Source organism: Halichoerus grypus, chromosome 12, assembly GCF_964656455.1.
Source record: "Halichoerus grypus chromosome 12, mHalGry1.hap1.1, whole genome shotgun sequence".
In the NCBI taxonomy this organism is placed as follows: domain Eukaryota; kingdom Metazoa; phylum Chordata; class Mammalia; order Carnivora; family Phocidae; genus Halichoerus; species Halichoerus grypus.
In genome coordinates this window covers 61,871,001-61,897,489 of record NC_135723.1, presented here as the reverse complement: position 1 = coordinate 61,897,489, position 26,489 = coordinate 61,871,001, and the positions used below count along the sequence as shown (strand labels likewise).

At 59.3% G+C, this 26,489-nt stretch overlaps 1 protein-coding gene across 1 annotated transcript; it reads right to left on the bottom strand.

Annotated features, from left to right (window-relative positions):
* On the bottom strand, window positions 1-13,227 carry AQP1 (aquaporin 1 (Colton blood group)). Its single transcript, XM_036118093.2, has 4 exons — window positions 12,660-13,227; window positions 3,128-3,292; window positions 2,793-2,873; window positions 1-2,076 (listed from the first exon to the last, which is right to left on the bottom strand). The coding sequence occupies exons 1-4, from the start codon at window positions 13,047-13,049 to the stop codon at window positions 1,897-1,899; spliced, it is 816 nt and encodes a 271-aa protein (XP_035973986.1). The 5' UTR covers window positions 13,050-13,227; the 3' UTR covers window positions 1-1,896.
* Window positions 13,228-26,489: the final 13,262 nt, after the last annotated feature.

Here is a 26,489-nt window from a genome sequence, read left to right as displayed (position 1 = left end):
ACCTTTTAAGTCATTTTCCTTTATTTTCTTAACATATAATGAACTTCCGATTCCGAAGAGACATCTATGCAGAGCAGACAGATTCAGGGTCTGGCATGTAGCAGTCAGAACCAGGCAGGAAGTGGGTCTGCCCCCCTCTCCCCTCCAGCACGACCCTCACCCCTCCTGGCTTCTGACCGCCGCCCAGGCAGAAACCGAGCAGCTGAGAACAAGAGGGGTCAGTCTTAGAGTCCAGGGAGTAGCCAGAGACATGGCCTTGGTTGCTAGGCCTGGCCAAGTCATTACCTAGCTGTGGGACCTTGGACCTCAGTTTCCTTATCTGTTAAATGAGCTAGAAGTCCCTGCTAGGGAATGGAGAAGAGAGTGTGTAGATGTTATGATGAGTCGGTGACCATTTAGGGTTACCTGGTTGTCCTGCTGCTTCCAGATAATCTGCAGATGGGAGTCACTTGGGTTTTGTCACCATCATGCCTACAGGCATGCTGGGGGACCTGCTCTGGCCCTGATGGGATTGAATAGACTGTGGAGACAGCTGCCTCCAAAGCAGACTCTCTCCTCTGAAGTGTCCTTGGGCTGCACTGGTAGCTACATCATTAGGCCAAGGCTGACTGTCCCCTCCAGGTAAATGAGAAGGGAAGGCTGTGGCCTGGGGTCACACAGGGAGGCCGTGCAGGTCACCCAGCTGCCCCAAGTGCCTCCAACCAGGAGTTCAGCAATAGGGGAGGGAATCAGCTCCTCCTCCTCCCTCAGCATCAGCTGGGGGCTTAGAAACCCCCCTCAGGGTCCAGCAAGGGCCATGTGCCTCCGTGGGCTGATCCGCATCATGGTCATCTGTCCTCCGGCGTGGGGCTTCTGATAACCAACTGCCCTTTAATAAACACACACCTGCCTAAGCGTGGCCTCTGTCTACACTGGCAGAAGGAAGTGGAGAATCACATGACGATTAAGATGATGCAATGAGAGATGGGAAAGGCCAACTAAAACCCAGTGAAGGAGCATGGGTATTGCTCCTTCGCGCTCCATCTGGCACCATCCTGCAACAGCAGACCCTGTCCCTGCTGCATAGGGGTTGGCCCTGCTCCCCGGGAACAGGGACTTCTCAGGGCCTGGGCTGTCTGTTGGTCTCTGCTTTGAACCATGTATGCATATGTCCATGTGCATACTACAGCTCTCCCCTCGGGCAAGAACCAGGGCAAGTGGAGGAAGTGCTGGTCCATACTACATCTTCTAGAACCCACGAAGTATCTACACTTACAGAATAGAGAGGCCCCGGGCCCGTGGAGCTCTCCCTGTCCCTGCCGCCCTACAGATATGGACCCTAAGATATGGACGATCACAAGGTCATGCAGCAAGTCTGGGGGCGGAGGGGGGCTGGAGGCGAGCCAAACTGTGGGAACAAAGCCGGCCTACCGCTTGCCTCTGACCACGCACCTCCTGCCATCTCTTCCCCTCAGAACACCCTTGGGGGCAGAGGGCATGTTCCAGAAGAAGGAGGGCCGCGCCAAAGGCACAAAGCAATAACGGTGGCGCCCCAGACCCCTGCGGCAGATGAGCTGTGCAGCAGCTCTGGGATAAGGGACTTCCTGGCACACCTTCCGTCACACTCTGAGGGGACAGCTTAGCAGGGTGGGTCCCTCTCTTTCACTTCCTCCGTGGCTTCAAGGGAGTGAGTGATTGGTCAGTCGTGGTCCCCAGGAAGCCCTGGGGCCAGGAAACAGAGACAGAGAAAGAAAGTGATAGAAACAGCCCCGAACCAGGCTTGACCACACAGTTCTGGAGGATCTTTGGGAAGTGACGGTGGCCAGCTTGTCAGAGTGTCTACAACATGATTTCACCCTCCCCTCCCTCCGCCCGCCCCTGCCCCGCCCCCACGGGGGTGCCCGGGCCGGGGCCTCTCTATTTGGGCTTCATCTCCACCCTCGAGTTGATGTCGTCGCCGTCCAGGTCGTACTCCTCCACCTGACCGCTGGTCCACACCTTCACGCGGTCCGTGAGGTCGCTGCTGCGCGGGGCCAGGATGAAGTCGTAGATGAGCACAGCCAGGGCGCCCCCGATGAACGGCCCCACCCAGAAAACCTAGGGACAGAGCAGGCATGCTCAGAGGGTGGGACGCCTGCCCTGAAGACGGCCCCCCACCCCCCCATGGCATGGGCTCTCTCCCCACCTGCGCCTGGATTCAGAGGCAGGCAGGGTTGAACCCCAGTGTCCTGATTGCAGAGCCCCCGGAGCTGGCCCAAGCCAGGACGCTGGTAGTGAGCCTCTCCCTGCCTCCGCGTATCCCCTCGGGGTGCCTGGCGTGACTAGACCAGCCCTGCCCACCCTCCCCAGCTTCTGAAGGGCCACAGGAATGTCTAGCTTGATAAACGGTGGCCCAAAACAGACACGTCGACGGGAAGAACAGCTACATCCGTTGAGTGCTGACTCTTGAGATTGAGTGCTCAATCTACAGGTGGTGAGGCCATCTGTCCCAGAGGCCACCCTGGGAGGTAAGTAGGTGCCACAACACCCCCACTTCACCGCTCAGGGGAGGCAGGCACCGGGAGGGTCGGCAGCCTGCCCATGTCACACTGAATGGGAAAGGGGCCGAGCCACGATCGGGCCTGGCTCTCCACCACGCTGCTGGGACGCTGCACCCCACCACCCCCATGTCAGGCCTTGGTTTCCCGATTTCCTCCCCCGTGTGTCTCCCAGAGCCTCCGTGATGAGAGAGGATGCTGCAGAGTGGAGTTGGAACCACCACTCGGCACCAAAACCCCCCGCCCCCTCCAGGGGATATCCCTGCGACCCCTTACCCAGTGGTCCTTGAAGTTATGCGTGATCACGGAGGAGCCGAAGGACCGGGCGGGGTTAATACCGCAGCCTGTGTAGTCGATCTGCAAGGGGAAGGGCAGGAGGCAGAAGGGGGAGAGCCAGAGAGACAGACAGAGGGAGAGGAGACACAGTGACACACAGAGAGAAAACAGGGAGGTGACAATCAGACGCAGAAAGAGAGGGGCACACCGACCCAGAAAGACGGTCAGGAGGTCCCTGTGCTGCCCTCTCAGAGCAGGGCGCTGGCCCCAGCCCCCTGCCCATGACAGGGTACCCCACCCGCCCCCACTCCCACCTGGGAGGGCCCCACACTTACCGCCAGCAGGTGTCCCAGGGCCACAGAGAGGCCGATGGCGAGAGGGCCCGAGCCCCCGAGGTCCCGGCGCCTCCTGTCGGTGGTGGCCAGCACGCACAGCACCAGCTGCAGGGTGCCGATGATTTCGATGCCCAAGCCCTGACCAGGGTTCACACCAGGGGCCAGCTGTAGGGAAAAGGGGCAGCAAGGTTCGGTGAGCAGGCGAGGTGGGGATGGTGTCCCCGGCCCCCCAGGCCCTGGCAACTCAGTGCCCTCAGAGCCCATCACATTAGCCCCAGCTGGGCCCAGAGGGGGCCAGGCCCCACCCAAGCACACACCGCTGGGAGTGGACACCAGGCTTTGTCCCTTCCACACCTCTGAGGAGGTGCCAGCTCAGCCCCTTGTACTTGCCTCCACCCTGCAGCACTCTACCTAGAGGCCAGGGAAGCCTGCATCCCGCTCCAGCCAGCCAGAGCATCCTGGGGTACCAGAGTACCCGAGGCGAGGGGCAAGTCCCACATGTGGGAGGGCCCACCTGGACACTATTGCTTCACACCCCACAAGTCCAGAACATTCCATCCCATCCCCGGCTGCATCTAAAGCTCCCAGAGCTGGGGAGGGTCTTCCTCAGTTAGCTGGCCCAGCTCCCTTAGTCTCTCTCCTTGTGCTCGTCTCCCTTGTTGCCCCGCCCTCTGTCTCCTACCCCACCTCTGTCTGTCTCTCCCATTTCTTCTCTGCCCTCCCTGTCTTCCCCTCCCTCTCTGTCTCGCTCCTGGACAAGGTCCCCTCCTTCTCCCTGGCCACATAGGCCCCACCACTACCGTCTGGCTGTCACTTGCTCTTGGACCACTTTTAGAAACATGACTCATGGAAAAAGAAGGGAATGGGAGCTGCCATGAGGTCACCAGAGCCCTCCCCCTGCAGCTGCACCAGGGAGACCCCTCCCCAGGGAGCCCCCAAACCTCCCCTTTGTGGGGGTCCCAGGGGCCAGGTGCACCCACACAGGGGAGCTGGGCCATATGGGCAAAGGCCCACTGGCAGAGATGCCCAGATGTGGCCACATGGTCTGCCTTCCCCCAGGCAGAGTTGGTGTGTCCAAATAAGCCTGAACTTGAAGTCTCATCCTGGGAACGAAGGGAGAGGGGTTGGTCCTCCAAAGCCGGAGGGCATTTTATAAAACCCTAGGTGGGGGCCCTCTTCCACCCCCCCAGAGTTTTCTCAGCCCCACCCTGAGGCCATCTTACAAGAACAATTCTCTTCCCGCCTTTGTCGGCAGTCCTGGGTCACAGGGAAAGTGACTCACATCCCCTCCTCTGGGCTGCAGCCCCAGCTCTAGGCTCTTCCTGGCGGACCCCAGCGCTGTAACCCCTCAGCCAGCCAGCCCTCTGGGCAATGCCCGGTTTTCTTCCCATCCCAGGTTGGGTGGTGGAGGCAGAAGGCCTGCGTTCAGGTCCTGACTCTCCTTGCTGGTGCCATGGCCATGGCCTTTCCCCAGTCTGATCCTCAGTTTCCCCATCTGTAAAATAGCTTTCCCTGCCCACTTTCCAGAGTGGCTGGAGTTTCCAAGGCAATGGGGTAGGGAGGGTCTTAGGGCATTTGGGAAGGGCTGCAGAGGCAGGAGGGACCTGGACAGTTGTGGCTTTGTTCTGGTTCTTTCTCACCTTATCCCCAGGACTGGGGGACAGGTGGAAGGGGAGGGACCCTGCATAGGATTGTGGAGACCCAAGTGAGGCCTGCCTGGAGCCAGGACGAGCTCCACGGAGGAGAGGCCTATGAGACTGGGCCAACCGTACAGATGCCCGTCCACACTCACACCTGCCCTCTTGACAGGCTTCAGGAAGCTCAAGCCTCCTCTTCCTGCTCTCTGCTCTCCAGGCTCAGCCTAATTGCTAGCTGGCGGGAGTCCTGAAACCAGGCCTGGCATGCTGATTAATGGAGCCATCGATCTAAGTGGTTCCTGCCTCCTAGCCTCCCACGTCCCCACCCTCTCACAGTTGTGGCCTGGGCAAGCTCATCTCCTCCCCCAGTTCTTAACCAGGTCTGAGTACCCCAGCCCCTGCTCTGCCCAAAAGCACAGGGTTTCATGCAAAGTGAGCAGAGCCAGGGGCCCTGTGCCATGCCCAGCCCTTTGAGTCCACGGGAAGCAGAGGGGGTGACCACCTGCCCTGGGAACTCTATGTTATACCCCCTTCCTGACCACCCAGAGCCTTTAGCTCAGAACCACATGGGTTGACGAACTTCCTCTCCCAATAGCCATCACCACCACCACTAGGAAGCCTCCCCTGATTGCTTCAATGTCTACTGACCGCTTCTTCTTTGACCACCAACACACTTGTGTGACTTACATCTGACGAAACTTGATAATTCAGAACTGAAAGGGATAAAGGTCTGCTGAAAGTCAATGTCCAGAAGAAAGCAGGTAAAAATTCAAAATATGTTACTGTTCACAACCCATTAAATTTGAAACAATTGCTTAAATAGGGCTAATCTCCGTTGTGGTCACTTGGTATTGGAAAAAAAAAAAAAGTGTTTGCACATCCCTAGGGAGTTTTGCCCAGCTTAGGGCTTATATGTCACTGACAAAGCCCCCTTCCAAAAAAAACCCCAACAATCAGTTTTATGAATATTAAGTATGAACAACAGAATAAGCCCCACATTGAATCTGAAGCATCAGAAAGAAGCAGAGTCTCCATTCTCACATCAAAGCCATGTAAGGCCATTCTCAAGGCCCAGTTCAGACCCCACCGACTCCAAGAAGCTTCCCCCGTTGCCTGGCTGGAATTAACTTCTGCGGCTGCGCTGTCATGCTCTCACTGACCCGCCTGCAACTCTTGCAGGGAAGTAAGCTCCTGCCTCCTCTGTGGGCACCTCAGACCCCTGGCCTGGGGGCTTGGTGAGGACAGAGTGGGGAGACCTTCCCGTCTCGCTGCCCGGACCCCAGAGGGGACACTTGCTGTAGTGACAGAAGTTGCAGATAATGCTAATTTTCTAGAACTTCCACCCTCTCTGGAGGCAGCCTGGCTCCAAGGATGCTCTCTGGACTCAGGGCTGGTTTACTGGCTTTCTGGCTGGGAGACCATTAGTTTTTGTGGGTCTTACAGGGCAGGCCGTGCAAGCCTCTGTGAGGTAATGAATGAGGAGGCTGAGTCCCGGGGAGGAGATAGCTAAGCCATCTTGTCCCAGCCAAGGATACTGACTATCTACAGGACCAGTCAAGGGACCCGGCTGTTCCCAGCTTGGACTGAAGAACGGCTGGAAGATGGGTCTACAGCAGCCAGCGTGACCCAGGCACCGGGACAGCGGGGGAGGGAAGGTGTACAGGGCTGACCTCTCTAGACAGTGGTCCTCAACCCATCCCTGCTGCCCACGGACAGAATGGCCAAGGTCGCTTCCTAGACCCAGGGCCCCAACTCAACCTGGGCACCCTGGTGTCCCACCCTTGGGGAACAGCAGGTTCCAGAACCGGCCTGGCTGCACTCTGAGCATCCAGGCTCAAAGAACAGGGGAGGGGAGACATCAAGGCCTGCCCTCCTCGCCCAATGCCTCCAGGACTCAGCACTCACAGCGAGGGGGGCCTCAGTGGGTCCCTCGTGTCACCCCTTGAAGGGTATTCCTGTGTCCATGGCCCTCTGGGTAACCAATGCTTTGTGGACCTCTGTGTATCTTTGTAGGTTGGTGTCTGCAGGATCTGGGGGTGACCATATGTGTCTGGGTGTGACTCTCTCCTTTTCTTTTTCATTAGACATTAAGAGGGCTTATTACATCATAATTGAATGACAAGTCTATCAAAGAGCCACATAAATTCTAAATCTGTATGCACCAGACAAGATAGCCTAAAAAAAAATGACAACTGACAGAACTGTGAGGTGAATCTGATCAATCAGCCACCAGAGCAAAAGAGTTGACCAGCCCTCTCTTAGAAATGGATAGACTAAAGCAGTCAGACACTGTAAATAGCACCAACGGGAAGGATTTGAGCCACATAATTAACAAGCTTGATTTAAGGAAAATACACAAAGCCCTGCACCCCAAATTTGAGAATATCCACTCTCTTTCAAAAGCCCCCATGTGGACACGCAGACCAACTTAGTCGTGTATTGGCCCAGGCGTCCCAGCTGTCTGAGAATCCCAATCACACACGAGCCGTCTCTTAGCACGGGGGGCTCTGTGTGTCTGGGGGTCTCTCTGTGGCATGTGACCCTGCGTGACTGTGCTGTGCGTCTGGTGGCATTTCTGAATGTGTCGCCCTGTCCCTTGACATCACAGGTGCCACCACTGGCTGGGGAGAGGGGCGGAGAAGGGAAGGAGGCCCCCCTTGAGGGACAGAGAGCGAGCAGCGGATCTCAGAGGGTCCTTATTTGCTCCCAGAAGCCACTTCATCTTCCTGACAAGAAACAATACACAAAGCAATGGCTTCCTCCTTCCCTCCCTCCTTCTTTTCCTTACTCCAGGGCGTCCCCACCCTCCTGCCAGGGAAAGGAAGAGGCTCCGTTGAGGAGCACTTACCCCTCCCCCCGGGATCCCAGGGCCTGAGTGGAACCACCCAGGCTTGCGAATGTGCTCTACGCCCACCTGCGTGTGCCCCCTTGTGCCGTGTGTGTGTGTGTGAGTGAAGTGTGAGCATGTGCGCTTTAGAACAGCCGAAAGAACCAAGGGCCAGGAGGCAGGCTGGGGGCACGGTCCTGCCCTGCCCTGATCTGCTACGCAACCGAACAATCTCAATGCCTCTGTGGCCTCAGTTTCCTGATCAGCAAAATGGAGGCGTTGGCCCGGATGTTAACCCCAGGATTCCTCCCCACCTGACATGGGACCCCTACCCCCAGGGCCCACAGTCACCCTCCGGGCCAGGATTGTCAGTGCAGGATTCCCAAAGAGCCATCTGAACTGGGGTCTCAATATGGCATAAAGTCTGTTACAGGACCTCCCCCCCAGAGCAGCCGGAAGCAAGCCGATCCTACCTGCACGCCCTAACCACAGGGAGCTTACGGACTCGGGGGCAGCCCCTTCCCAATTACATCTGCCTCTCTCTTGTCCTAGTGGTGGGATTTCAGGCACTGAGAGGAGCTGCTACTGGGAATGGGGCATTTTCCAGTCTTTTCTACCATCTTTTGAGTTGGGGTTCTTAACTCAACTGGACTGCAGCTCCTTGGTAACGTGAAGATGGCCCCTCACTTAACCCCCTAAGCACCACTGTGGGGCAAGGAGTCCCCCAGTCCCCAGGGAGGAGCCCTGGCTGAGGGGACATTGACCATGACAACATTCTCCTGTCCACACCTGCAGGCGTGTTGACTCAGCCCCAGCTATTCAGGAGGCCCCAGACCTACTGGCACTTCCAGAGGGCAGGGACCATGCCCCACCCAGGGAAGCTCTGCCAGCAAGAACAGGGGGCTCTGGGGAAAGCTTTCCCAAGCCAATCCCCAAGGGGTGGGTGTGGGGCATGTTTGACCAGCCTGGGGAAAGCCCTGGTGGCTGGTGCTGAAGGAACCCCCACTGGGTGGGACCCTAGAGAAAGTGGGGAGCACTCTAGGGCTGAGTTCAGGTTGGGGGGCACTCCATGGAATTGGTCTGCAATGAACTAAGGGCTCAAGGCATGAGAGGGAGACTGTGTCCTGGGGGCACCAGGGGGAAGGTGAGACCCTGCAGACTGGGGAGCTCCAGCAGGCCACGTCCCCTCTCATGGCTTTGCCCTTTCAGACAAGGTGTTCCCAAAGTGAGTCCTGGGTAAGGCCAGGCTTTGGGGTGGGCAGCATGGGGCCGGCAGGGCTGCTCCAAGGGCCCTCACAAAGGAAACTGCCTCAGAATTTTCTGTGGTGAGGGAAGTCTCCACCACAAAGCTCCTGCCTCTCTACGCCCTCCCCCTCATCTGGGTCTGGCTGGAAACTGTAATTATATGTCGCAGCTAGGGCACCACCACCCAGCCCCCAGCCCCCTCTCTGGGCACGTCCGTCTAAAAACTGGCTTCCCTTTCCCCAGCCACCCCCAACTCTGGTGGAGGCGGAGGGGCCCTCAACTCTGGAAGGACTCGTGGCCAGTGCGGGGGAGGGGGGCCAACAGGGAAGGGACAACCCTCTCACTCGGTGGTTGGGGAAACCGAGCCCAGGAAACTGGGGAAGGGGAGAGTTTAGGGCTGAGGTCAGGCCCTGGGTGTAGCAGATAGAAGCAGTCCCCAGGCAGTCAGACCCAGAATCAGCAGGGCTGAGAGAAGACCCCGAAGAGGGAAGGTTTGCCCTCTGCCTGAAGCCCCCATCCCCCGCCCCGGGGGCTGAAATCCCAGACTCGGGGACAACCGGGCATCCAGTCCCCTCTCGGACACAGGCAGACACTGGCCTGAATCCTGACCATCCACTCTCCAGAGCCCCAGCCCCCCACCATGACCCCCACGCCCACCAGCGCCACCCCGTGACTCCCTGACCCTGGGCTCCGACAGCCACCTTGCCTGCACTCATGCCCTTTCTCTGCCCGGAAGCCCCTTTCCCAATCTCCACATTCAGCCTCCCATGGCACTTCCTCCGTGAAGCCTTCCTGGCCCTCCCCACGGCTCAAAGGATAAGTTCCCTTGCCGCCCTGACACCTCTTATCACACCTGCCCCCTGCCCCATATCGCAGGCAGCTGTGCGAGGGGCTTATCTTGCCCGCCAGGGGCCTTGGTCGCGAGGGGTGGGGAGCTGGCTGACTCAGCCCGTTGGGCCCCCAGCGGTCCCAGTCCGGTTTGCAGGGAGCATCGGTGAGCGAGCCAGAGACGGGAAGGATAAAAAGAGCTGGCTAACGGTCAGGACTCCCAGGTTCGTGAGCATCTTTCATTTCCCAGAGCCCAGCCACGCCCTGCTATGTTCCTACTTCACAGATGGAAACTGGGGCCACACAGGCAAGGGTGCCGGCCTGAAGCACCAAGCCCTGCCTCTGACACTCTCACTTTGGGCCGAAATTGGGGTTTGGCTCTTAGAACCAGCCAGGATCCTACAGGCAGGACAGAGGCCCATGGTCTCTCCAGGGCGTATGCCAAGCCCTGACTCAGTGAGAAGAAAGTTGTCCCCACCATGCCCCCGGGGACACCCCCTGACTCACCCCAACCACTTCCTGTCTCTTCTTTCCCTATTTTCCTTAGGAATCTCCATGTCAACAAAGGGCTCCTCCTAGGTTTGGACCAGGGTGGGGTCCCCGGCCCAAGAGGAAAGAGTGTGTCCCTTGCTGCATAGACTGGTCTCTGCCCTTCTTGAGGCATTGGGGCCACCTGCCAGATCCCTTCAGATCCCTTCAGATCCCTTCAGATCCCAGGTCCAGTGTCTGACAGGAGCCCTTGGGAGAGATGCTTTCTGTTTCTAGGCCCAGGGCTTGCGCTTCTGAACCCGCAACTTCCATGGTGTAGACAGGACAGTGCCCGCACCCCACCACAACACTCAGTTCCCTTCGTTCAGCAGGGCCCTTCTTGGGCTCCTCTTAGCCAGACCCTCCTGGGAAGGGTGATAATTAAACTCAAGTCCCCGAAGTGAGCTTGCTGGTAGTATCGGCGGGGCCAAGAAATACCTAGAGACCTAGGTTCCCTCTTGGAGTCTCAGGGTCCTCAGCTCCAAGGACACTCAACAGTTTAACAGCAGACAGGACTTGAACCTGGAGTGCTTGTCTCCCAGACCGGGGCTGGCCCCGGCTTGAGCCTGTCCATTTTTCTGCCCCACCTGCAACGTGCCCAGCCCCAGCATCAGGGTAACTCTGAGAAATGGAGGCCAGGGAAGGGAAGGGACATTGGAGCAGGGTGTGGCCAGATCAAGATGCCAGAGTCGGTGGCCACCCTCCCTGCCTCTAGCTGCGATGCCGAGTCAGAACACAAAGTCGGCCAACAGATGCCTATCCCGCCTGTCCCTTGAGAAGGAGGGGTCAAGACGGCGCAGAAGGCCCGTGGAGATTCAACCCCACCCCTTCGAGGACCTCTTCTCCCGTGCCATCATGCCCAGCGAGCGCCGCTGTGAACCTGACCCTACCCAGGGGCCACTCCCTCGGGTCACCGGGCTCCGGCCCTCTGCAGAGACTGAGGCTTGGAGGAACCTGGCCCGCCAGAGCTCCTGTCCCTTCCACCCACCTCGGCCACGTCTTTCCTGACTAAAGTCTAAACTCCAGCCTGCAGGCTAATCTTCAATCTTGGGCTGAGCAGCGGTTGGCTCTGCAAGGGGGCTGGGTAAGGTGTCACTGTGACACCAGAAGTGCTAATCCCCCCCGTGGCAAGGCCAGGCCAGTTGCCCTCTGCCCGTGACCTTCCCAAGCCTCCCCGCAGCTGCAGCGCCAGGCTCTGAACTTTGGCTGGGAAGCCAGAGAACAATTGCTATAATCACGGGCCGCCGTCTCTGAGGAGCCCTTGGCCGGCCCGCTCGCTGTCCCTACGCCCGTCTGCCGCGCCCTGGCCGGGCCAGCCGCCTCTCTGGAGATCTGATTCCTCCTCTGTGCTCCTTTGCCTCCCCCCTTGCCTGGGAAGGCACCCTCCAAGCCTTCCTCAGCCTCTCTCTGGCCAAATGTCCCCCTGCGGCGGCCCAAGCCGGGTCTGAGTCTGCACTTGGCTGGGGGTCTGGAAAAGCCCAGGTAGGCGACAGCAAGCAAGTGCCGCCACCGGCCACCCGGGAGGAGCTCTTTACAGCGGTCCGCCGCCCACCCACCAGCATCGGCTTCCCATTCGTGCCCCCGCCCGGAGCCCGCCGGAGCCAGGAGCAGTGGGGACGCACAGGTACACGCTCACCCCCAGCCACTCCCGCCGCAGCACTAACACTCGCAGACACACTCGCAGCCCCGGGCGCCCACGGGCACGCACAGCTTACACAGCCACCTGCACACACCGCTCACACACGCAAACACACGCGCCACACCTCACGGTGCCCGGTGACAGAGAGAGGAGCGCAGACAGGAGGCAAGATGCGCCCCCCGGCCACCCCCGTACACTGCCATCCAGGAAAACCACCTGCCAACAGCCCAGAATGTTTTCACCCCTCCCCCACCCCCCCCCCAGCTTGGTCTAATTCCTGGGGACCGAGGAGCGGGAGGGGCTTTCTCCTTGAAGACGGTTTGTTGGGGCACCTGTGTGAATGCGGGGCGGGCTGGAGGCCCGTGGGGCCGCCCACCCGGGTCCTGCTCGCACACTCGCCCCCCTGGCGCAGCCGTGCGGGGCATCTGGGCACAGCGGGCAGCGTCTCCCCAGGGTCCAGACTGTAGGAAGAGGGAGCTGGCTACCCCGGCCGGGCTGGCGGGGAGGGCAGGAAACTACAGCCGAGGGGTGAGGAACTGCTGGCCCCAACCTAAGCTGCCTCCAGAGCTTCATCCCTGCAACAGACGCCCACAGGGGACGTTGGCCAGACTATTCTGCCCTGGGTCTCAGCTTCCCACAGTGCCTGGCAGAAACTGGGCTCCGGGCCGCAGGTGTAGCTGAGTTCCAGCCCCAAGTCCGCATGACCTCCAGCCACCTCGCGTCCTCTCTGCTCCTCAGTGTCCCCATCTGCTCAATGGGTGGAGGATGAGACCTCCCGCCATCTCTGCTCCGCTCCAGAGCCCCAGCGCCTGGGGCCACCCCACTTACCTCGTTTCGGCCGAGCGAGTTGTCTGGCAGGGCGGAGGTGATGCCCGAGAGGATGGCGGTGGCCACGATGGCCCCCACGCACTGGGCAAGGATGTACATGACAGCCCTGAGGATGCTGATCTGGCAGCTGAGCAACAGCCCCAGTGTGACGGCCGGGTTGAGGTGGGCGCCACTAATGTGGCCCACGCTCTGGGCCAGGGTGGCGATGCTCAGCCCGAAGGCCAGTGACACCTTCACGTTATCCTGGGCCGCACCTGCTGTCTGGTTGTTCTTCACCGGGTAATTGAAGCCCAGGGCAGAACCGATGCTGATGAAGATGAAGAGGGTCATGGCCAGGAACTCGGCCACCACCGCCCTCCAGAAGAGCTTCTTCTTGAACTCGCTGGCCATGCTGGCAGGGGGCTCGGCTGGAGACCGCTGCCTGGTGCTCCACTCCCTCTGAGAGCTGAGCCACAGCCCAGGCTGGGCCTATTTATAGGGCCCGGAGGGGGGGGCGGGAGGAGAGGGGGAGCACAAAGAGAGGAAGGCCTCTCCTTGCTCCTGGCCCGCCCCACACTGCACGGGCCTCCTCTCAGCGATGGATGCAGACACAGCTCTGCTGTCGGCCTGCCAACTTTTTTCCCTCCCTCCTCTCCTCCCTCCCTCCCTCTCTCCAACCGCCCTCAGCCCTGCCCAGCTCGAGGAGGCAGGCAGGAGGCAGCCACTGCTCTAATAGGCTTTGGGAAATTCCTCCAAGTTGGCCCCACTCAGGGGGCCAGAGAAATCCAGGTGTCCCGCCCTATGTGTAAAGCTCAGGGGGTGCCCATGGGCAGAGCCAGGAGCTCTGGATCGGGCGGGGTGGGCGGGCTGGACTCAGCAGGTGGACGCTGCCTTCCCTGGAGGCGGGGCACCATGATCCTGCTTGCCTGCCATCCCCATCCCATCCCACAGTGGCGTTAGCCTAGAGACCACAGGTCCAGGGGTCCCCAGGGGGGATTCAGGGCCTCCTGCACCCCAGCCCAGGCCTGGCCACTGGATGTCACTTTAAGGATGTCCCAGGGCCCCAGCACCACAGGCCAGTCCCAGTTGATGGGGGCACAGAGGCATTAGGAGGCACAGAGAGCTCATCTGTGGCCCACCCTGCACTCTATGGTCAAGGGCAGGCCTGCGATAGGCAAGGACATGGGAAGTACCCACTCTGGGAGCCCTCATGCTTCCGGAGCAATCTGAACTAATTTCAGGGCAGATAGAGAAAGTGGGGGCAGTTTAGGATTTTCCTCTCAAAAGCTGCATGCTGGCAGACCACAGGGGAGAGCGGAGGAATGGCAAGCTAGCCTGGAGACGGGAGGGAAAGAGGAGAGAAGGAGAGAAGACCCAAGACAAAGAGAGAGGCAGAGACGCAGCCGGAGAAGGGAAGAGGACAGAAGAGAGACAGATGGACAGACAGGGGAAGACAGACGGGCAGAATGAAAGACAGAGTAAAAGGGAAGGAGAATCCCCACAACAGTGCAAGTGAAAGAGAGAGATCTCAGGCCAGGCTGAGAAGGAGAGACAGCCAGGGAGCACAGAGGGTGAAGAGACAGACTGGAAAAAGAGGACACATGACTGGAACCAGAGGCAAGAAGCAAAAGCGGAAAGATCGGGCGGCGGGGAGGGGAAGAGGCCGCTCTGCAGAGCCCTGTGGTCCAGGCTGTGCCCTGCACATCCTCAAGCCGGAGGCCCCACAGCAGCCGATCAGCTGTACAAGCAACAGGGAGCTCCTGCCAGTCGGCCAGCCCGCTGCAGTGAGGGAAGGGTGGGGCCCCGCGAGGTGGGCGAGGCCAAGCCCTGCAGGGAGGGGCCCTCTCTGGCCCTCTCCTCCCACTCCGGCCAGCCCCTCCTCAGTCCTACGCGTGAGTATTGGCTTCTCCCCATTTTACAGGTGGCAAACTGAGGCTCAGCCAGGGGAAGGACAGCTCTAAATTCTGCATGTGCCAAGGGCAGGGCAAGGAGGAGCGTGCGGGTCTTACACCTCTTGTGCGGAGGCCATCTACTGATCATGACACCAGTCCCTATGGGCTGCCCTTTGGCCCGGCTGCCGCACACATCACAGCCACCCCGGAGCAGTGACAAAGCGCCCAGGGATCCGCCTGGCATTCGCTGGGAGCAGGAGGCCCACTGGGAGCTGTGACCACCTAAGTACACCTACGTGCCCGTAGGTACAGGATGGAGTGCATGCAAGGCAGGGGGTCGGCACGGTGGCAGGTGAGCCCTGCGTGCTCAGAAAGCCCTGGCTGCTGGAGGTCATCTGCGCCTTAGTAACCATCCAAGAGAGGGACCCAGCCCGACTAGGCCCCTTCCCAGAACCCTCCACATCCTTTCCTCTGGACAACACTTGTTCGGCTCTCCACACCCCAGGGGGCTCCTCATGCCCTGGCCCTGGACATTCACAGTGTCCTCCTATCCCCTGAGCTTCCTGGCCCCGACAGGGCCCACATCTGTCCCGGCCCTCCACTTGGTGCAGGGATGAGGGATGCTGGCATGTACCAGGACTCAGCCTGGAGGCCTGAGGCTGGCAGCAGGGCCCACAAGTACCACTGGACTCAGGCCGGCGTGGGGGTACAGCATCTCAGGGACAACAGGAGCCTTCTGTGACAGGGTCCACGGGCCAGGTCAGGACCCGCGTAGCTGAGGATGCGTGATGTGCTATGTGGGTGCGAGTCACGTGGGACGTACTAACTTATCCACCAAATACTTACTTAGCACGAGTCACGTGCCACCTTGTTCTGATCACTGGGGAGACAGCTACAAACCAGACAGCCCAGCTCCTTGTCCTCCTGCGGGCTCTGTGTGCGTGCTCGGGATGGTGGAGCTTGTAACTGCGCAGGGCATGTGGGTGAGAGCATACTTGCCAGAGGACCACGTCCTCCTGGAGCAGGGCAGGATCTGGGGAACCCAGAGGAGGCAAAGCACTTTGGCCAGGGCAAATTAGGTACCCACCAACGTCAGGATGATGTGAGGGTCCTCAGGACAATACCCGGGACACCCACTGTGTCTCCCACCCCTCCCCCATATCAGCATGGCCTCTGCCTTAAATGCCACCCACCATTATAGTTCTGTTCCTTGGGGCAAAGGCACTGCCTTCACCAGGAGGCGCCATCCGAATGCAGACCTCTCCGGAATAATGCCCACCTCACTCACCCACCATCTCCTCCAATGCAAAGGGTCCTGTGTAGCCATGAGCTGACAATTTCAACGTGAAAGGGAGAAGGACTGCCACTGGAGCCCCAGATCCAGGAAGTCCACAAACCCCATGACCTTCTTCTCCCTGGTCTGCCACAAATCCTGGCCAAGCAGCGAAGGGAGGGAGAAGGAGAGAGGGAGGGAGGGAGGGATAAAAAGAGGGAGGGAGGAGGGAGGGAGAAAGGAAACAGTCTCTGGCTGAGGGCTCTTCTTCACCACAACCCTGGGATGCTCAGATGGTAAGTGATTTGCCAAAGAATGGCAGAGCTAGGATTAGAACTCAGGATCCCCTAATTCCCAGAACCCCAGTCTGGTTCTCTGCCTGCCTGTCAGGGAAGGCCCCTGATGGTCCTGGTTCCCAGATGGAAACCCGAGTTCTTTTTTTTTTTTTTTAATTTTATTTATTTATTTGACAGAGACACAGCAAGAGAGGGAACACAAGCTGGGGGAGTGGGAGAGGGAAAAGCAGGTTTCCCGCGAAGCAGGGAGCCCGACATGGGGCTCAATCCCAGGACCCTGGGACCATGACCTGAGCCGAAGGCAGATGCTTAACGACTGAGCCACCCAGGCACCCCGGAAACCTGAGTTCTGATGGCCCAGTAACAAGTACAGGACTGAGGGATCCAGGCCCGAGGATGGGCAGGGGACGTGGGGGTAGAAATGAGAGGGCCATCTCCAACTTTTCTGCATAATTGGGGTGGGGTGAGGGACAGATGGGAAGGAAGCATTGAGCCAAGAGTGGACACACAGAGAAGCCAGGGAAGGCCAGAGCCACCCACCCGTGCAGCCCCACTAGCCCTGGTTGCTTGGGCTCTGGGGCACGGTGCCGCCTCCACCCCAGCTCCTCCTCCAGCGTGGCCTGACTCGGTGAGCAACGTGTCCCTCCCATGGGCAGTGGCACGGGCCCAGCCTCCAGATCCCACAGGCCTGAGCCAGGCTAAATAAGGGGGGACCGCCCCCCTCCCCAACTCCTGAGCCCTGGGCAGGGCCTGAAGCCACTCAGGCCCGGGCACTGTCTGGCCCTCCTGGAGCAGCCGTCTCGGAAAACAGTTTTCCAGATGTGCCTTATTTCTGACGTGCCCAGTGAGGCCTGCTTTCCAGTTAGAGCTGGCTGTCCCCAGGACAATCTGGGCTCTAGCCCCACCCGAATGCCGTGGGCGAACCTCAGGCTTTGTCCAGAGTTGGGTGGATGCACAGGTCCTCAGATGCATGCTAAGGATTGGGGACCTCAGGCTGTGTGTGGAGAAGACACCCACGGGGGGGGGGGGTGGCCAAGGCCGTCACTTTCTTAGCCCGAAGCTTCTGTGGAGCACAGGAGAGAGGGGCTGAGGGGAGTGGACCCTCCCTACTAGGCAGGGCAGGGAGTTCCCACCCATAGGCCGGGTAGTGGGAAACAATGACTTCATTCCCTCCGGGAGGCCCACCAGGAAGATGGAGTTTGAGCCGGAAGGGACGGCTGATAGCAGACTGGCCGTGACCATGCAGTCACCATCAGCTCACCAGCAAGCTGGACGAATCTTCCAGAATCGCTCAGGCTGTCCTGAACAGAGGCAGAGCGCACTAATGGAGTCTGGGAAGGCAGGATAAGGCTCTGGGGAGGGGGTGAAAAATAACAGAATGCCTTCTCCCAGAGAATCCCTCTGCCACCTCCCGGCTCTGCCCCTCACCAGGGCACTCGGTGCATCCCTCCCCTGACCTTGATCTAGGACCTGCGGGCTCGGCTCTTGGCCGTACAGACGGGGCTCTCCCCCCCCCTCCCCCACTGCCTGGGAGACACGGGCCAAGGAGGCATGGGCCAAAGCGGGCACTTGGCACTAGTGCGGCGTCATCGTTCCTATGAGGCTCAGCCGGCCCCCCACCCCTGAGCCTGGGGGAACAGAGAAAGGACCAAGGGCCAGAGCACAGAGACCAAAAAAGAAGACAGAATGTCCCCCACACTCCTCAGCCCAGTCCTTAAGGCTCCCCACTCATCACCACCCCCTCCCAGCTCCAGACCAGGGCCCTGGTTCCTGTGCCCCCAGGCTCACTGTTCCCAGATATTTGCATGTACACTCTTCGCCTGCCTAGCACCTTCCTTCTTTCCCCTTCCCAGCTGCACCACCTCTCCTGAGCCCCTCCTCCATGGTGACCACGGAGGTTAAGGCCATGCACCCTCACCTCCAGACCCGGTTCTCACCCCTGCCCGTCCCCTGATGGCCTTGTGCAGGTGAGGCTAGAGGCTAGAGGCTAGAGGCTAGAGGACAGGGCTTAGGTCTTCTCCCTCCCTGTCCACCATGCCCCCAGCTGAGCTGGAGACTGAGCATGGGGGCGGGGGGGGGGGGGCAGAGGGGGAGAGATGATCCAGGAGGTGTCTGATTCCCCTGAGAGACCAGCCCCCACCTCTCAAAGCCTGTGAATCCCTCCCTGTCTGACAGAGGACTACTGGCCATTTAGGCGTCACACGATCCCCCTTAAATCAAAACCGGATTTAGCGGGCCACCAGTGGTTGTCCAGAGGCAGAACAATTCAGGAACTTTCTAAGCTACTTCTCCTCTCTCCGCCTTCCCCCACCCCTGCCTTCCTGAGCAGTGCTCATTATGTGTGTTGGGGCCGGGGAGGGGGGGGGCAATGTCAAGCCTATTTCTGGAAAGTGGAATTTTCTATTTTGATGTTTTACTAATTCTCCAGCAATGGCCCCACTTGATGTTGCAGAGGAGGAGCCAGAGAGACAAGATGGAGACAGCTGTCCTCAGCCCTGCTAGGGTCGATGAGCATTTGACACGCCACATCTAAGATGGGAGCAGGGACTCGAGAATGGGCTAGGCTCCCAGGCCTGAATGAGGGCGCCCCGAGGACACACAGCTGCCCCCCTTCGCACCCCCAACTCTACTTGACTGGAGGAGAGAAGAGGGAATGAAGTCACGGTTTCCCTAGCCCTGCCCTGCGGGTGAAGAGGCCCTGCTGGGCCGGGAGGGTGGCATCCCTCACTTCCAGAAAATGCTGGTGGTGGCATTTTTGCCAGGGTCTGCCTGGAACCAGCCTCTGCAGTGTGGGTCCCTGGAAGGGAAGCCCTCATCACGTGTGGAAGTGACTTTGGAGCATCTCTTCGCCCTGGCCACACACACGCTTTCCCCCTCCCCTGGCCTGGCTGCCACCGCAGCTTCCACTCCCTCTCCAGGCCCCCAGGCCCCTGCCTAGGCCCTCAAAAATCTCCTATCTATGCCTTCTTAGATCATAAAGCATCAAGATTGGGAAAAGAGGCTCCGATCGCATTGGATCTGATGGCCTCATTTTACAGATGGGGAAACTGAGGCTCAGAGAGGCAAGGTGACATGCCCAGGGTCCTTTTGTGGGTCAGGAGGGAGCCAGGACTGGAATCCAGGCCTCCAAGCTCCTCTCTAGGCCTTGTCTGCTAGCCACATCCAGCCTCTTCCTCCTCCCTTCTCTGCTTGGTGAGAGGCCATCTCCTCCTTGGACTCCAGCAAGGACTCAGAAAAGTGCCTTCCCTGAACAAGAAGCCAGAGACCCGGGCAGCCAGAGAGTAACCATGAGGGAGCTGGCCTTCTACATCCCCCCTCCCCGGCCCCCAGGACCTGAGCTTTCTGTCTCCCAGCAGGGCCTGAGCCAGTGTAGAGGCACGTCAACCCCCCCCCCCAACCAATGCTGTTATATCCCCAAAATATCTACCCCTGAGGTCTGCTCAACTTTTGAGACTTCCCATGCTACCCTGCCCCGTCCCACCCCACCCCACCCCTCACCTATAGCCGGTGTCCCCAGAGGGAGTGTCCAGGTGCTCCCAGCAAGTCCTGCAGGCAGGGACCATGCTCTGTCCCCTCCTGCTCCGGCCCCTCTCCTGGATGCCCCCATGCCATCTGGGCCCCTGGCCTCCCGGCCCTCCTGGGGGTCCCGCTGCCGCCGCCACTCTCTGCTGCCTCTTCCTCGGCTGGGTCTCTCCCTGAGAACGGCCACGGCTGCCGGATCCTGCCCCAGCTTCCCCCTTGGTCCCATCACCCATGCTGGGTTGCCCTTGTCTCCTCTGCGACCCGCTGCTGGGGCAAGCTGGGTGCTTCCCAGGCCCAATGCCTCCCTGGTTTCTTTGGCTTTTCCCTGCAAGCCAAGCCCAGCTGGGTTCCAGCAGTCGGAGCAGATGCCGGCCCAGATGCAGCCTCACGTTCCTTCCTGGGCCCTACGGCAGGACTGCTTAGATGCCAGCAAGTTCCAGAACTGTAGCGAAATTGTTTCTCTGTGCTGGTGGCTATACTCACAGCTCACCACCAGGATTAATATATTCATCTCTATACCAATGCAGTCATAAAATTTAGCTGTTAATGTCTTTTATGGAGGAAGAGGCCCATGAAAGCAAAAGAGCCCAGGGTCCATGAAAGTCATACTGTGGCCTGACCCCCAGCACAGCCACCCACCACCACCGTGGCCAGAGCAGTACGTGGGCAGGGACAGAGATGAGCACGCTCCCGCTGAGCTCAGCCCGGCCCCTCCAGGAAGTAAAGCATGTTCCCAGGCTGAGCTGTGTCCCCAGCCCTCTCCTCCACGGTGAGCCTTCCCGCCCTCTTGCCCACCCTTGCCGAGCCACACCTGGCAGGGTGCCACCACAGAGGCTTAGCTGCCCTTTCCTCCTCCCCCAGCAGCGCACGGGCTTTCACACTCACGTGCGCGCGCGCGCACACACACAGGGCATGTGCTTGCACACACGTGTATACACGCACGGGCAGTGCACACCAGCACAGACATCGGTTACCTGCACAACACAGAGCATGCACACACGTGTGTGTACACATATGCAAACACATGTGCACACTCAAACACACGCAAGGCACGCACACCCTCACGCATCCACGTGCGTGCAGATACACAGATGAAAGACACACCCCGCGGCCGTGAAGCCTGCACCTCCCCCGCCGTGCGCACTGGGGCTTCTGCTGCAGAACTCCAGGGACTCTGCGCGGTCTCTCCGGCAGCTCTGAGGGCTCACGGCTGCGGCCACCTGTGCGGCTCATAAGCCGGGGCCTCTCTCCTCTCATCTCCTTAGCAGGGAGCTGACTTTACCTGGTGGAGAGGAGGAGGAATGCAGTGGTGGGCATTCCTGTCACTGCGCGACTCCGAGGTTCCTCTCTTGGGAACACGCTAGATGTGTCCTTGTCTCTTCATTTCCAGCCAGGACCCCCCACCCTGGGCAGGGACGGGGGCTGGATCTGACCCAGCTCTCTGCTCCGCAGCAGGCTCAGCGTGCGGAGCAGCTCAGGAAGGTTTCAAAGGTGAACAGAGCCAGCCGTCTGCCAGCCCACCAGCCGGCGTCAGGAGGGGTGTGCTGGGCCCCCCTGGAGCGGGGATGGGCAGGTTTACCTCTGGGACCACCCTTTTCCACTCTGTGGCTTCCTAGGATGTCATGATGCTGTGGGCTGGGGCTGGCAGGGGTGAGTCTAGGAAGGTGGGAGGTGCCCACCCTTGTCCCCGTCCACTGGAGACCCCTCCCCCTGTGGTCCGCTCTGGGGATTCTATTCATGTGAAGCCAACATTCCTGGAGCCCACAGGGCCAGCAAGATCATCTCACACAGGCAGATCGCTGTCTTGCCTAATGAGAAAATGATGACATGGCCCCCTGCCCCGGGCCCCTGCGCCCAGCCAGGCTCTGGCTCCCCAGCCCCCAGTGCCACCGGCTTCACCCCAACACACACACACCTCCCACTCTGTGCTATCGTCCTGCAGGTGTATCCACTGGTCAACTCACAGGGCCCCTGGGCCACCCCCTCCGGGGCCCTCCTGTCACCAAGGGCTGGGCACCTCTGAACACCCAGGGTGTTAGACCATTAGGATAGGAGGGCCTTCAGGTCATTAAGACAAAAGTAAACTGAGGCCATGGGCTAAAGTGGCTTCCCGGGTGTCAAAGCCAGTGTCTGGAATTCAGGAAGCCCAGGTCCCCTTATGGCGATCCTGCCTCTGCCCAGGCCAGGCCCAGGCCTAAACGAGGATAAATATACAGTGTTGGCGGAGCCAAGGGGTGAGTGAGAGCCCCCCACCCCAACCACTCCATTTTCAAGAGCCAGAAGCCCTTAGAAGTGACCATTTTTAGAACTAGCCGGGAAAGAGACCTGGGTTAGCTGCCTGCCTGCATCTTCCACTCATCCCCACCTCGCCAGTGTAAGGGCAGGTGGACAGAGGAGACCCAGGCCATGGGTTCCCTAGTGGTTGGGGGCCCAGACTCACTAATATAAGGCAGTCAGAGAAGAGCCTAGGAGAAGTTATGAGCTGGGTGTAGGGGAGGGAATCAGTGAGGGTAGGAGAAATTATAGAAGCCTTCCTGGAGGAGGCAGGACTTTGAATCATGGAATTTCAGGATCTGAAGGGATCTCGAAGGCTGCCTAAAATTGCCCAGGATGCTCCTTGATATCATCCCTTCCAGAGGGCTATGACCCTCTACATGAGTACTTCCCCCACTGGGACAGCTCATGGGAATGGTTAGAGAGTTGCTTATGCATAGACACAAGGACCCATTTTCTGAGGGCTGCCACTTCTCAGGCGGGCCAATCCCAGGACTCTCAGACCCTCTGTGCTCCTCTCCATCCTGGTAATGGGGTGGGAGGGAGGGGGTGGGGGCTGGGCACAATCATACCAGGACAATCCCATTACCCCAGGAATGGCCAAGAGCCCAAACGTAGGAAGATTACTTGGTCCATGAGGGAGCAGACAACTGGCTCGTGGAAGGTCCCCTCTCCTGGGCACTTGCCCACCACCTGCCTCATCCCTGTAGACAACAACCTAAGAGGGCTCCCGTCCCACACCGCTCAGGGACCTGACCCTGCCAGAGAGCAGAACTGAGGGTCAAACTCAAGGCCAGGGCTGCTTTGAAGGAGTGGAGTCAGGCTTGGGCAGGGCTGCTGCAGGGGTCCATTGCTTTGGCAGAGAAGTAGGGTAGGAAAGGGGAGAATTGTTACAGGTCTTACTGCATGTACCTTCTACATCTGTCCTAAAAGCACTTGAGGATTCCATCAGTGCTTCTCAGACTAGAATGTGAACATGAATCCCCTGGAGGTCTTATTAAAATGCAGCTTCTGACTCAGTAGGTCTGGGTAGGGCCCAGGATTTTGCATTTCTAACAAGCTCCCAGGTGACACCAATGCTCCCTGGTCTCAGAACTTTGAGCAGCAAGGGTCGGAATTACAAAACAAAACAAACTGAGCATAGTCTAGTTAAAACAAAAACACAGAGAGGGAGGAAGCTTCTCATGAGGCCAGAGAGAGATTACAACGGAGCATCACTTTCCATCTGAGCTTCCTGGAAGCCATGGCAAGAAAGGAAGACATGCTCACCAAAGCTTACTCTATGGTCACAGAGGCCGTTGCCTACGGTTGGGAGAAAGTCTTTCCCCCAATTCTGGCTGCCCAGGGAACTGATTGAGCAGAACTTATTATGAGGAGATTTGAGGGGCAGGCAGAAGGCTGTGTTTTGGGGGCATTTGGGCCTTTCTGTGAGAAGGGCTGAGCCTGGGCACCTCAATGGTGTCCGTCGCTGATGGAGAGTCACAGTGTGGAGAACACAATGCCCCTTGGTGCTCAGCCTGGGCCAGCGCCATGGTCAATGACCGCAGCAGACCATCCTTCCACCACTCACTGGCTCAGACCTGAGCTGGCTCAAGCGGCCCTGACGACAGAGAGGGGTTCCAGGCAGCCCTGGGTGTTCAGGGGAGGGCAGCTGAGGCCTAGGCCTGAGCCTCAGGAAGGGGTGAGGTAGATTTGTGGGCAGCGGAAGAACCCCACCTCTTTCCAGTAATCAGGAAAGGCTTCCTAGAGGAGGGGACATGGCAGACAGATTTGTTTATGTGAAGGAAGGGAGGTGGTTTGGGAAGAGGAAAGGCCAGGCAGAAGGAGGGATGGACGGGTGGGCTTTCAGCCATGGCAGGGGTGGGGAGGGTCCCTCACTGACTCAGACCCTCAGAGAGGGGCTGGTGGAAGAGGGATGGTGCACTTTGTGAGGCTGTTTCTGCCTCATAGCCTGAATCTCTGGGGCAGAGGCGGCGGCCTGGGCCCTGCCGGCCTCAGGTGCACCCAGGCTGGGGGCTCAGGGGCTCCACCCTCAGGGAGCTCCTCGCCCAGACCAGTGCAGGTGGGAGTTGGGGCCAAGTTTGGAGCTTAAACAATTAGGCCTCTGAACATGACTGGGCACAGCCGTGGATGGGACACAGGAGAGGACAGACTTGGTCAGCCTTGTGCCACATGGCCTTGGGAAGCCACTGCCCCAGCGAGAGGTTCCTCACTCGCAAGCAGGTACGTTCCTACGAAAGGGCCAACCCGAACAGTCTTCGCAGCGTAAGAGGGTGTCAAGGGAGAGCACAGCCGGGTCACACGGTGCTCGGTTCTCAGCTTCCCTCGCTTACTCCTTCCCAGGGTGACCAAGGACACACCCCTCTCTTCCCAGCCTCCTTTGTGATGAAAGGGACATGCATAACCCTGATGACTTTCCAGAAAAGGAAATGGAAAATCTTTAGAAAAATAAACCCAAGGTGTGTCTGCGTTAGTGGAGAAAAAGGAAAAAAGCACATGGTATTCTCTGTGGTTGCCAAAGCCATAGGGGCTGGGGGACGACAGGAAGTGGGGTTTGCAGGAGACACGGAGGCTGGCTGCCTGCTCCCACCTTGGCTGGTCCGGCTTCCTCTGGGCAGGACCAGGCAGGGGGTCTGACCCATCCTTCCCTCTGGGCCGCTCACACGGGGACGTCTGCATGGAAGGGAAGACTGGGCTCCCACAATGGCTTGCAGGTATAGAAACCCGGGCGCTCACAGGAATTTCCAGAGGCCCCGACGTCTCAGGAAGAAATCAGGGAAGACAGGGGCCCAGGGGGTTCCAGGGAGCCTCTCACTACTCTGCCCTGCGTGGGGGCCTCCCAGGATGCAGGGGAGCAAATCAGAACTTGATGCCTGCCCTGTTAGCCTGGAGACCCTGGCGAGTGCCTCGGCTCTCTGAAACTCAGGTTCCCCATCTGGAAGTGGAAGGTTTGAGAGAGGGAGCTGACACTGGCCCCCTCGTCTCTGTCTTGGGGAGTGGTCACTGCTCTGTAGAGCCGCCCCGGCCAAACACCTCATTTTACAGAAGTGGGACCAAAGCCCAGAGCAGAAAGGGAGCGCCATATGCGGTGACCACAGAGGAAAAGCACATATCCAGCTAGCCCAGGAGCCGCTACGGGGCCAGCGAGAGCTGCCATAGGGAGGGGGGTGCGGGTGGCATCAGGGAGGAGGGCCTGACCTCCAGGCGTGGAGGTGGTCTCACTGTGTCACAGCATTCCACACGGTCACACTTCTTGCCTCTCAGTGAGTTCGACCCACCCCAGTTCCTGCACCCTCCCATCCAGCTCCCAGTAGAAGAGCCAACGTCTGCTGGGCACAGACAGGGGACCAGTCCTTCTTCCAAGCACTGTGCCCTTACTCCCCATGCCAACCTGAAGAGGTACAGGATATGATTATTCTCATTTTGCAGGGAGGGAAACTGAGGCTCAGAAAGGTTTGGGTTTCGTTTTTTTTTTCTTCTGTTTGGTTTGTCACTTAGGTGACACAGCCGAGACGTCGGAGCTAAGATCTAACCCTGGGTCATCAAAGTCCAGGTTTGGACTCTGGCAGGCTGCACAGTCCCCTGCCTTATGGTGCACTCCCCCTGGTGGGTGCAGCAAGGATCCCCCAGATCCAGGGAGAGCACAGCAGACAACAGCTCGGGCCTTCTGACCCACAGGTTCAGGAGAGCCAGGGCCCCAACAGCGCGCGTGGGAGAAGCATGAGTGTCGGAGCAGGGGCTGGGAGCTCTCTCTGTGCTTTCCTGCCTGACAGACTCCTGGCCCCCAGGAGATGAGCAGTTTCTCTAAGGCCCATGAACACCCCAAATGGCCAAGCTAGGGGTTCCGGGCTCTGAGAACACAGATGGAGCACCCCATGGGCAGGGGCCCTCTCCAAGGCCACCGAGGGACTGGGAGCCATCCCGCCAGCCTGGCTGTCTTCCATGTGCCCTCGGAGGTGGCCAAGCCCAAGGGAGCCAGCTGGTCCCGTCCGGCTGGCCCAAGGTCACCAATAGCTTCGAAAACAATGGGCAGTGGGTCCAGCCATAGCCGGGTCCAGAACAAAGGCCTGGGTACTTCCTCGCATTGAGGCCCCCTCCTTCATGGTTTGCCAAGACAGGAGACGGAGGAAGCCTTCATCAGGAGGTAGGGATGTTTTGCAAAGACTGTTCCCGGGAGAGCTGCGGCCACCGGGGCCAATAGGGGAGCACACACAGGGGCCGGCTGCTCAAGGCTGAGGTCTGCCTGCCAGGAAGCAGGGCAGAGAGGGCCCTGGACTCCAAGCCCATGGGCCCCCCACCTTGCTCCATAGGCTGAATCACTGAAATGCAAGCGATTTCCCACTACTGCTCCTCCCTGGGGCCCGAGCTCAGAGGTTGGCATCCGCGCTTTGAGCCACCCTGCATGCTGTTGCAGCACAGTCTTCTACAGCAGCGTGGGGCCACCTCTGCCTAGCTCTGAAACCCCCCATGGCTGCCCAGTGCTCAGGAGGCAGCATGAGTTCCTCTGCCTGGCATGCAAGCCCTTCGGCTCTGATATGCCTTAACTTCCTGCCAGCCCCTTCCTCCTGGCAGCTCTGCCCCGTCCATCGGCCTG

Coding starts and splice junctions, on each gene's coding strand:
- AQP1 (XM_036118093.2), bottom strand. CDS start 13,049: ATGGCCAGCGAGTTCAAGAAGAAGCTCTTCTGGAGGGCGGTGGTGGCC. Junction 2,874..3,127: donor CCCTGGGACACCTGCTGGCG/GTAAGTGTGGGG, acceptor TTCCCCTTGCAG/ATCGACTACACAGGCTGCGG. Junction 2,077..2,792: donor ATAACTTCAAGGACCACTGG/GTAAGGGGTCGC, acceptor CTCTGTCCCTAG/GTTTTCTGGGTGGGGCCGTT.